Below are 12,109 nucleotides of genomic sequence, written 5' to 3'. Positions count from 1 at the left end.
GAATTTGGGTAGGAAAAGGTGCACAAACAACAAGGATGACCGCAAGCTTGAGAATACAGTCAAGCAAAGCCGATTCAAACACTTGGGAGAGCTTCACAAGGAGAGAACTGAAGCTGGAGTCAGTGCATCAAGAGTCACCACGCTCAGACGTCTTCAGGAAAAGGTCTACCAAGCCACCTCTGAACCAGAGACAACGTCAGAAGCATCTTAACTGGGCTGTGGAGAAAAAGAACTGGACTGTTGCTCAGTGGTCCAAAGTCCTCTTTCAGATGAAAGTAAATTTTACATTTCATTTGGAAATCAAGGTCCCAGAGTCTGGAGGAAGAGTGGAGAGTCACAGAATCCATGTTGCTTGAAATCCAGTGTGAAGTTTCCACAGTCAGTGATGATTTGGGCTGCTATGTCATCTGCTGGTGTTGGTCCACTGTGTTTTCTGATGTCCACAGTCAACGCAGCCATCTACCAGGAAATTTTAGAGCACTTCATGCTTCCTTCTGCTGACAAGCTTTATGGAGATGCTGATTTCATTTTCCAGCAGGACTTGGCACCTGCCCACACTGCCAAAGGTACCAAAAGCTGGTTCAATGACCATAGTGTTACTGTGCTTGATTGGCCAGCAAACTCGCTTGACCTGAACCCCATAGAGAATCTATGGGGTATTGTCAAGAAGGAAGATGAGACACCAGACCCAACAATGCAGATGAGCTGAAGGCCACTATCAGAGCAACCTGGGCTCTCATAACACCTGAGCAGTGCCACAGACTGATCGACTCCATGCCACGCCGCATTGCTGCAGTAATTCAGGCAAAGGAGCCCCAACTAAGTATTGAGTGCTGTACATGCTCATACTTTTCATTTTCATACTTTTCAGTTGGCCAAGATTTCTAAAAATCCTTTCTTTGTATTGGTCTTAAGTAATATTCTAATATTTAGAGATACTGATTTTTGACTTTCATGAGCTGTAAGCTCTAATCATCAAAATTAAAAGAAATAAACATTTGAAATATATCAGTCTGTGTGTAATGAATGAATATAATATACAAGTTTCACTTTTTGAATGGAATTAGTGAAATAAATCAACTTTTTGATGATATTCTAATTATATGACCAGCACCTGTATGTGCTATCAGCTATGTGAAGATCAATATTCATCGTGTTTATCTATGGATGAAACCTCAAGGGCTGCAGGGAAGACACATAGTGTTATTACAGAAATTTGCATTCCTGTAGTACCTACCAGCTGCTGTTGTTGCTTGTTCACGCTTTGTGGTGTGATTCTCATTATGATCCATAATGGCTAACATAGTGCGTGCCGTCATTGCTGGGTATTGAAAGTGAAGTCGCTTTGGACAGTACTTCAAAAGGGCATTGTGGAACACCTCAAGTTGTCCTGGAAAACAAAACAAAACAAAAACTTTACAGTGGAAAAACATTAGGACGAAAAGTTGTATGCCTGTTCTTTAGAAGCATTGTGTCATGAATGGGATGCACTGTACCATTTGTCTTGTCTGGTGTAACATTTCCCCCTCATGCAGACTTACTGCAAATTAGTTTCCCAGAACTTATTCTTACTGACACAGTCATGACTTGAACCATATCACTAGTTTGCATGTCAAACTCTTTGATACACATACCTGTATGTTTGAACAGTGTCATCTGTTGTAGATCTTTTAGTAGACGGTTGTCCATAATCACTGCTTGCAGGGCTTTGAAGGCAGGGGAATCAACTTTTAGCCATTTCTTCTTTCTTTGGTCCCCTGCTGACAAGTCCTGATGGTAACATTTGTATTGTGTTCCATTTTCCTCCCAGCGATGGACCCCAGTGATGTGATGTAGGAGTGACGTCCATGGTCTGTGCAGCTCCTGACAACACAAGAGTAGAGGCATACATTTTATTCAGGACTGGTGCTGCCATTTATTTGTGATTTAACTTTCTGAAATACAATACAGTTGTCATCCATGTTGAAGACCAAAAGTTTGCTGTGCATTACACCTGCATACAGAATTTGAAGTATATAAGAAACAAAATAGAATTTCACTTTGTGATATGTTGTGTCTGTATGCTTGTATACCTTTGCATCTCCTTTGGAGGAGCAACAGCTCCACCACATGTGGTTGGTGACACTCCTGACCCAAGGAGCAAGATCTTTGCAGTCCTTTTTATTGGATGCTGCAACCAGTTTCATTTTCAATCCTGAATTATGAGAGAAAAGGATTACAATGGGTGTGCATTTACGTCCTGTGGTAAATGTAATACACAAAGAACAACAGACAACAAAGCAGATGAGATATCAGGGTGTTGTGCTCTATTGCTCTATAGCTTAGACTAACGGTAGACTAACCTTTGGTCACATGCCACGGATCAAACTGATGAATTATATGAGGGTATTCCTCTGTCATAATTTTTCTTATGGAGGGATGCCGGTCTGTGGTGACTACTTTCGCATCAATGCCCTCATCCAGGATCTTCTCCAAGCCTTTCCTGAAGCCCAGTGGTTCCATTGCAACAGAATTGGATGCCTGGGACACCTAGAGAGGACAAATGTATGGATAATGTAATTTAAAAAAAATGTAAGAGAAATGATTTTAGCTGTGTGATTAAAAAAAAAAAAAAGACAATTTTTACCTGAAGCAGCTCAAACACCACAATCTGGTTAGTGGAGTCATCCATGAAAGAGTAAGTGAGGTATTTGCTGGAGTGGCTGGGGCTGTCACTTCTTCCGCCTCCACATAGCTGCACTCCCTCACCATCTTCAGTTTGGCAAATTAATCTAGCCTTGATTGTGGTCTCCTGCTCTGTATATGCTTCCTCAATCACTGGGAGAAGATAGCTTGCCTGTATGTTATAGAAAGTTGTTTGCTGGGGCAACTGCAGGTTAAAAAGTCCAGCCCAGTCAGCTATGTCGGTGTATGTGGAGCCAGTGAAGAGGGTGGCAGCTGCTGCCAGAAGGTTATTTTCTGCCATTCCACGTATATTGGGACATGACTCCCATTTTCCCGTATGGCCATTGTTGCACTGCCAGTTTATATTGATTCTACTGCCGAACTGTGTTATTGTTTGATTCAGGTCACACATCGCAGCACCACAGGTTGTACATTTCTGAAAGAGTTCCATGAGTTTGGACTCATTTACAATCCATTTCCTCTCCTTCCATCCTCTGGGTTGTCCGGAGAGGCTTGAGGTACTCCCTGTGGTGGTGGTGGTGGAGGGGCTTGAATATGGCACAAAACTGGTGTCTGCGGGATCGACAGCAGGCTCTGAGGACATGCTGACATCAAAGACTGAGGTTGCACTAAGATCCATCACAGTAGATTCCATGTGGTGTGGTTCCTGTTGTTGACAATCAACATAAAAATATGAATTGGTTTTGTATACCAGTGCACCATAAAGCAGATTTTGACTAAACAATTACCTGACTTGACATAAAAAAAAGTGTAATGGTTTCCATAAATTGTATTATGGATCACAGATAACAAACATAGAAGTTGGCCACCCACCTCAAATACAAGACTTTTTCTTGGACTACACGTGGCCATCATTTTGGATGAAGATGCAGTGTCCTAGAGATTAAATAGATTTCAAGTAAATGTGGGTTTTATTGCATTCAGAGCTCAGTAGGAAACTAACATGAAGTTACCATGTAGCCTACCAATTGACTTGTCCATGTGGGAGCCAGGGCAACAGCTGGTTTGCTGGACCGTGCAGGACTGGTTAGCTGTACAGACAAGGGCACTTTGAATTCTGCAGCAGACGCTTCAGCTCTGTGCTTCTGGGGGGTTGAATGAGGTACACCGACAAAAAAGGAATCCTCTTGTTCGGGCAGATCTTGCTGTACATCACTCAACTCAGCCTGTATAACAATTGACACAACACAGACACTACCATAATTGATACAGTTTTTTACATTCATCAGAGTAGGAAGAAAGGACTGTTACAGGGGATTACATAACCAGACAGTAGCCTACTCTTTCAGTGTTTCACCTGAGACAAAAATACCCCTCCCCTACCATCGTTAGTCAAGGCATTAGCATGGTAGACCCAACGTTACAGTCTTATCAGACAGTCTCATGTTACAGAGAATCAGGTTTGGTGATAGTAACGTTACATTACGGACTTTGCACAGTGTTGTATACTTCATCTGAATCTCTGAGCTCAGTAGTCATGCAAATAAAATCGTCATTCCTAATTGCCTGTTTCAGAATCGCACTGATTTTGCAGTGAGGTTATTCGTGAACCGAGTTGAACTGGTTGAACTCAACTCGTGTTGCATAGGCTACTGCCACTTCCAGGCCAACCAAACAGAATGCAAAAGGACACTTGCAGCATTGGTTGATGATCCACTTTGTTCTGTTAGTGATTTGAATATCGTTGGTGTGGCTGTATCCTTTAGGCGTAGTCCCGTTGAGGTATAGTCCTCCTGTGTAAAATGCTCTGAGCTAACACGCCAATTCTTCAGCATCTGTACTGGAGTCGTTGGATCCATGTTCAAACAAGCCATCCATACTTTCCGCCGTTTGTGGTGAGTTGGAATTCTGTGAAACATGACGGTGCTATACACTTTCTGCTTGTTATCACAACCCTTTACAATGCACGTAATCACCATGATTATTCACAAGCTATCTTACTACTACTACTACCTGACTGATACTTCGCCCGAGTCTGCTCAAACTCACTACTGATTGGGCAGACTTGCAATGTCACGTTGTTTGTGTTGACGGAAGTTAGAGGGAGAGGGGGAGTTTTCAGGAGTGATGATATTACTGCGCCGAGGTCGAAGTGCTGCGAAGTGCTCTTCCGCCATACATTATAGTCCTCATTTTTATCCGCGTAGAAAATAGCCACGTTTTATTTTGTGTCACCATACTTACTCGTGTAACTACTCATGTAACCGTCTTTAAATAGGGAAAACATGGAAGTGTTTGGTAGCTTCTAAATTCATCCCTGTTTGGATTCTAAGGAATGAATGGTGCTAAGCTAAACGCTAGCATAGTTGCGCCGCTCGCTAGAGCGATTAAGTGCACGCATTGAGATGGAAGAGGCACGTATCAACTCGTCTAAGTTGAGGGAAGAACATATTGGAATATGGAAATACGGTGGTGTTTTCCTTTAATATTTATCTGTTGGGTCAGACCAACTGACCTTTAAAACACATTGTGGTGAGGGGGGCGTGGTTCAGCGAGGTCTGCAGCGGGAGAGAGAGCTGGGAGACGAGCGGTGAGTAAGTGGGTCAAGTGCAGATGACAAACACCTGTGTCTCGTTCCAGTATGTGGCGTGGGGAGACCGCATAAAAACACCTGGGAACGTCAGAAGGGGAGAGAGAGACCTACTGCTGACTGGAGGCTGCTGGCTGGGGATTGTGCGGCTGTGGAAAACGCTATTGCTCAGGAGAGCAGGACTTTTTATTTTTGCGTACGCATTGTTATGTTGAGCGCTAATAGCGCGACTTTCTGTTGGGAAGATGAAGCTAAATAAAATCCCAGTAACAGCCCAGTCGACCTCGTCCTCTTCCTTCCTACACATTGACTTTGTTACACTGGTGCCGAAACCCGGGAAGGAAGCAGGAGGGACGCTGCCATCATGCAGACTCCCACAAGCACGCCGTTTGCGGACGTCATCTCATCTCTTGCGGTCCTCCACCAAGAACAACACCAGGCACTGCTGGACATGCGGACTGACCAGGAGCACCGCTTCCAGGCCATTCTCCGGGCGCAGCAGGAGGACCGCGAGACGTTCCGGAGCTGGATGAACCGGGAGGTTCGGGCAGAAAACACAGCACGTGCAACCCCACCCCCCCACCTGCCACTGAACAAGATGGGGGCTCAGGATGACCCCGAAGCTTTCTTAGATCTCTTTGAGAAAACCGCGGAAGCCGGGGAGTGGCCTCGTGAGCAGTGGCCGGTGCGTCTGATACCACTGTTATCTGGGGAAGCGCAGGTGGCTGCGCAGCAACTGCCTGTGCCTCCTGGTCTTCGATGACCTGAAAAGAGCCATCCTCCAGCGGGTCGGCCGAAGCCCAGAGCAACATCGCCAGCGGTTCCGTTCGCTGGTCCTGGGCGAGAGCGGCCGGCCCTTTGTGATGGCACAACAGCTCCGGGACTCATGCCGCAAATGGCTGCTGGCTGAGGGAAGCGACGTCGACCACATCATCGACCGGGTGGTACTGGAGCAGTTTGTCACTCGCCTGCCAAAGAAGACTGCAGAGTGGGTCCAGTGCCACCGACCGACGTCGCTGGACTCAGCCATCCAGCTGGCGGAGGATCAGATGGTAGCGTGCCCTGGGGTCGGCGAACCCCTTCCAGCTGTCTCTCTCTCGTCACCTTTACTTTCTCCCTCTCTCTCTCCCTCTGCCGCTCGACCTGTTCCCCTTCCTAGGTCCCGTCCTCCAGGTCTTCCTGGGGTCCCACCTCGAGGACAGGGTGGGACTGGCCAGGATTATGCCGCTGGTCTGAGAGTCCCGCCCAGGGGGGCGGGGCTGACCACCGTTGGGACCGATACGGTCTCCGTTTCCCTGCTCTCTCCACGCCACTCACTTAATCCACTTCCTGCCACTAGGGTGGCGGGGAGGTCTGGGCCGGCCTGTTGGCGTTGCGGGGACCCGGGGCATTTTATTGACAGGTGTCCGGTGATGGAGGTGGGGACGATGATCCGGGTCCCCGATGCACCTCAGGCTGCCCCCGGTCAGGCTGGCGGGTACCAAATACCTGTGAGTATTAAGGGGGGTACCTATCAGGCTCTGGTGGATTCAGGATGTAACCAAACCTCTATCCATCAAAGCCTGATTCGGCCCGAGGCATTGGATGCAAGCCGCATGGTTCAGGTACGGTGTGTGCACGGGGATGTGATGAAATATCCTTTAATGTCCGCGATGATCCAATTTAGGGGACAAACTCATAGTGTGGAGGTCGCAGTTAACCCGCACCTCCGACATCCGCTGATTTTGGGAACTAATTGGCCTGCTTTTAGTGAATTATTGGGATGTTTTTGTGCGGATGTCTCTTGGGGAAAAGGAAAGCAGGGAAGGGGCGCGATTATACAGGTGGGAGAGGTTGAACCGGGACCCCTGAGTCCTGAACCAGAGGAACGGAGTGGAATCGAGAGGCTGATCCTCTCGGAGCGCGATGATTTTCCTCTGGAACAGACTCAGGATGAGTCATTAAAACATGCTTTTGAACAGGTCCGTTACATCGACGGTCAACCTCTCCAACCTCACTCCGGTTGTATCGAGTGACCCAAGACGCTCAGACAAAGGAAGATACAACACAGTTGTTAGTGCCAAAAAGCCATCGGGAAATGCTTTTCCAGGCGGCTCATTGTAATCCCATGGCTGGACATTTAGGCCAAACAACAACACTAAATCGTCTCATGGCCCGTTTCTTTTGGCCGGGCATTCACGAGAACGTACGCAGGTGGTGCGCGTCTTGTCGCGAATGTCAGCTGGTAAACCCACCGGCCTCCCTAAAAGCACCTCGAAAGTCCCCTTCGAAAGAATTGGGATGGACCTCATCGGGCCATTACAGCGGTCAGCGAGAGGACATGCAACTGGTGGACTATGCAACTCGATATCCCGAGGCAGTGCCGCTCCGCAGCATCTCGGCCAAGAGTGTTGTGGACGCGCTGTTTCGCTTAATCTCCCGAGTAGGGATCCCGAAAGAGATCCTCACTGATCAAGTCACGGCGCTTATGTCACGTACGTTATGCGAGCTATATGAATTATTGGGCATTAAATCGATTCCCACCAGTGTTTATCACCCACAAACGGACGGACTGGTGGAACGATTTAACCGCACGTTAAAAACCATGATTCGTAAGTTCATTCACGAAGACGCCAAAAATTGGGATAAGTGGTTGGAACCCCTCTTGTTCGCTGTGCGGGAGGTCCCGCAAGCCTCCACGGGGTTTTCCCCCTTCGAGCTTCTTTATGGTCGTCAGCCCCGAGGGGTTCTTGATGTCCTAAAAGAAACTTGGGAGGACGGACCTTCTCAAAGTAAAAATGAAATTCAGTATGTACTGGACCTGAGAATAAAACTCCACACTCTGGGGCGGCTATCTAGGGAGAATTTGTTACAGGCCCAGGACAGACAAAGCCGGCTATATAACAGGGGAACCAATTGGCGGAAATTTTCACAGGGAGATAAAGTGCTTGTATTGCTCCCAACGTCGAGCTCCAAATTACTTGCGAAGTGGCAAGGACCGTTTGAGGTCACACGGCAAGTTGGAGATCTCGATTATGAGGTGGTACGAACAGATAGGGGTGGGGCACGTCAAATCTATCACCTCAACCTCCTAAAAAAATGGAGCGAGGCGGAGTCAGTGATGCTGGTGACGGTGGTGAGTGGAGAAGATGATCTCGGGCCAGAAGTGAGCATCAAACATCTCTCGCTCTGGCCCCGGGAGATCATCTCTCGCCCTCCCAGCTCACTGACATGGCCAGGTTGCAAGCAGAATTTGCTGATGTGTTCTCGCCCCTACCTGGTCCAACAAATCTCATTCAGCATCATATCGAGACCGAGCCAGGCGTAGTAGTACGCAGTCGGCCGTATCGCTTACCTGAACACAAGAAAAAGGTGGTTCAGACGGAATTAGAGGCAATGCTCGAAATGGGAGTAATAGAAGAATCTAACAGTGATTGGGCGAGCCCGATAGTCTTGGTTCCTAAGACGGACGGCTCGGTCCGATTCTGTGTGGATTACCGCAAAGTGAATGCTGTGTCGAAATTCGACGCGTATCCAATGCTGCGAGTCGACGAATTGCTGGATCGACTGGGCACAGCTCTTTTTATTCGACACTGGACTTAACGAAAGGATATTGGCAGATCCCCTTATCGCCGGTATCTAAAGAAAAGACATTTTACATTTTACATTTATGCATTTGGCAGACGCTTTTATCCAAAGCGACTTACATTGCATTCAAGTTACAGTTTTTACATTTTTATCAGCTCTTGCTTTCCCTGGGAATCGAACCCATGATCTTGGCGTTGCTAGCGCCATGCTCTACTATTTGAGCTACAGGAAAGACAGGAAAGACAGCCTTCACAACGCCGTTTGGATTACACCAATTCGTTACGCTTCCGTTCGGCTTGTTCGGGGTGCCGGCTACCTTTCAGCATCTCATGGACCGTATTCTCCGGCCCCATGCTGCATATGCCGCTGCTTACCTGGATGATATCATCATCTATAGTAATGACTGGCAGCGGCATATGGAGCATGTGAGGGCTGTCCTGAGAGTGCTGAGGGTGGCCGGTCTCACGGCCAACCCGAGGAAGTGTGCGGTTGGGCGTGTGGAGGTCAGGTATCTGGGCTTCCACTTAGGTCACGGACAAGTGCATCCCCAAATTAATAAGACTGCAGCCGTTGCAACTTGTACGAGACCTAAGACCAAAAAGGAGGTGAGACAGTTCCTGGGGCTGGCGGGATACTATAGAAGGTTTGTGCCTAATTATTCGGACCTCACCAGCCCGCTGACTGATCTCACTAAAAAGGAAGCGCCCGATCCGGTCCAGTGGACAGAGCTGTGTCAGCAGGCTTTTACCCAGGTAAAGGCTGCTCTGTGTGGCGGGCCGCTATTACACTCTCCTGACTTTTCTCTCCCCTTCTTGTTGCAGACTGGCGCGTCGGACAGGGGGCTGGGTGCAGTCCTGTCCCAGGAGGTAGAGGGGGAGGAGCGGCCGGTGCTGTACATTAGTCGCAAGCTCTCGAAGAGAGAGACTAAGTACAGCACCATAGAGAAGGAGTGTTTGGCCATCAGGTGGGCTGTCCTCACCCACCGATATTATCTCCTGGGACGGGAATTCACTCTCTGTTCGGACCACGCCCCTCTACAGTGGCTCCACCGCATGAAGGATACCAACATGCGGCTCCCCGGCCTGAGTCGGGCAGTGGGGGTATGTGGCGAGGGGGGCGTGGTTCAGCGAGGTCTGCAGCGGGAGAGAGAGCTGGGAGACGAGCGGTGAGTAAGTGGGTCAAGTGCAGATGACAAACTGCATCACTGTCTGGTACGGGAACTGTACTGCAGCAGACCGCAAGACCCTACAACGGACAGTGAACACTGCTGCAAGGATCATCGGTGCCCCTCTCCCCTCCATCCTGGATATTTTCCTCACACGATGCTCCAGCAAAGCCAATAGTATCGTGAAGGACTCCACACACCCTCCCACAGTCTCTTCCAGCTCCTACCATCAGGAAGACGGTGCGGAGCATCAGAGCCCGCTCTGCCAGACTGCTCAACAGCTTTTTCCCCAGGCTGTGAGAGCCCTGAACTCAAATCACCCCAGCCCCTCTCTGAACCCCCATACAAACCCCCTACCTCCTGTAACATGTAACGTGCAATTCAAGTGTGCTACACACAGGTGAGTGGGCCTGTACAAACCACCTGTAGTAGCACACTCTCCTCCTCTATGCGCACTAGTCACTTTTCACACACACTGCTGTGTGTACACAAATCCCACAAAAGAACTCCGTAATATATGTATGTTTACATGCTCATGCACTACAAATCATCCTGCACTGTTCCCCAGCCAGCTGCTTGAACTCAATGTTTCTCCTTGCACATGTACAGTACTTATCTGAAGCATTCGATAGTTTGTATAGTTTGTATTTTTAGTTTGTATAGGTACTTTTTATAGATAGTATATTTATATTTATAGTCAAAATCTATCAGTAGGATAGTTGTGTATAGGTTTATATTGTCTTACTCCATTGTTGTATGCCTGTATTTATGTAGCACCGTGGTCCTGTGAGGCACGACATTTCGTTCCACTGTATGCCCCCGCATGTAGCGGAATGACAATAAAGCTCAACTTGACTTGACTTGAAACACCTGTCTCGTTCCAGTAAGTGGCGTGGGGAGACCGCATAAAAACACCTGGGAACGTCAGAAGGGGAGAGAGAGACCTACTGCTGACTGGAGGCTGCTGGCTGGGGATTGTGCGGCTGTGGAAAACACTATTGCTCAGGAGAGCAGGACTTTTTATTTTTGCATACGCATTGTTATGTTGAGCGCTAATAGCGCGACTTTCTGTTGGGAAGATAAAGCTAAATAAAATCCCAGTAACAGCCCAGTCGACCTCGTCCTCTTCCTTCCTACACATTGACTTTGTTACACACATATTGTTTTCATTTGTCACACAGCTCATCCTTACTTGTTAGTGTATTATACCCAGTTTTTCCTCTGTTAACCGTTTACAAATTTGCCAAGGGTATGATGCCTAGTGTTTTTAAAAAAAAAAATTGTATAGTTGTGTAGTGTATTCCAGCCATTGGAATACACACATATAGTATATATTGGGTTTGAATTATTCAAACCCTTCAGTTTACTACTAATCTGTTACTTGTCAAACCAATACTTGCTATAGTTATTTATTATATAGTACTAAAGGTTTATGCTACCATTTTAAAATAAGGCATAAGAATAGTTTTTGTCAAGTGTTTATTAATTAATAGCCCAATGTTTGCAACAGTTGCATCTACATGTATTGCAAAAATGTTTAAATGACAAATGTAATTTTGTAACATGCACTGACATGCAATGTTTATTAACTGACAGTTTACATTTTAATTGTAAAAACTGTGTTCCGGTGTTGTGCATATGTTGACAGGTAGTTGGAGGCACTGTACAAGCTGTCTCAATCTGTTATGATATGCAATCAATATCGAAACACTGATTATAAAATCTTAACTAATAACTTATATGCTGTCAGTAAATGAATGCATGTACCATGCACAGTATCTTCAGTGATAATTTCAGGAAGAGCATCGAGAGAGTGTTGTCATATCCCCACTGTTGACATAAAGCTGAATAAAAATGTAAGTTACAAACCCTCATTTGATCAAATGCAGAGAAAACGACAGAGACCTACTGAATACAAGTGCATGGAATATAGACTGTCATGTGATCCAGTGACACTCTCCTCTTAAAAAGTATAAATCCTTTTCCAAATCATGTTGAATCCTCCCAGTCAATGCCAAATACGACATACACAATATATGCACAAATTTAGTAGATAAACTATGCTTAGAAGTTAAAAAAAATAACTGTTATAAATGGTTGCTGCACCCAAACATCTTTTCCCTTATAGATGTGCTACACACTCTTTTATTCACAGTCACTGT

At 46.8% G+C, this 12,109-nt stretch overlaps 2 protein-coding genes across 2 annotated transcripts; one reads left to right on the top strand and one right to left on the bottom strand.

Moving 5' to 3' along the window:
* Positions 1–1,981: 1,981 nt before the first annotated feature.
* Positions 1,982–11,966, bottom strand: LOC131538963 (uncharacterized). The gene is made up of 5 exons (XM_058773181.1): positions 11,715–11,966; positions 3,651–3,851; positions 3,499–3,561; positions 2,627–3,331; positions 1,982–2,529 (listed from the first exon to the last, which is right to left on the bottom strand). The coding sequence occupies exons 1-5, from the start codon at positions 11,820–11,822 to the stop codon at positions 2,338–2,340; spliced, it is 1,269 nt and encodes a 422-aa protein (XP_058629164.1). The 5' UTR covers positions 11,823–11,966; the 3' UTR covers positions 1,982–2,337.
* LOC131538975 (uncharacterized) lies at positions 5,942–10,112 on the top strand. Its single transcript, XM_058773203.1, has 2 exons — positions 5,942–6,705; positions 9,604–10,112. Exons 1-2 carry the CDS (start codon positions 6,079–6,081, stop codon positions 9,949–9,951), a joined length of 975 nt encoding a protein of 324 aa, XP_058629186.1. The 5' UTR covers positions 5,942–6,078; the 3' UTR covers positions 9,952–10,112.
* Positions 11,967–12,109: the final 143 nt, after the last annotated feature.

The sequence above is a fragment of the Onychostoma macrolepis genome, chromosome 04 (genome assembly GCF_012432095.1).
Source record: "Onychostoma macrolepis isolate SWU-2019 chromosome 04, ASM1243209v1, whole genome shotgun sequence".
Taxonomy (NCBI): Eukaryota; Metazoa; Chordata; class Actinopteri; order Cypriniformes; family Cyprinidae; genus Onychostoma; species Onychostoma macrolepis.
Note: the sequence above shows the minus strand (reverse complement) of the source record. Positions and strands in the feature narration are given on the sequence as shown.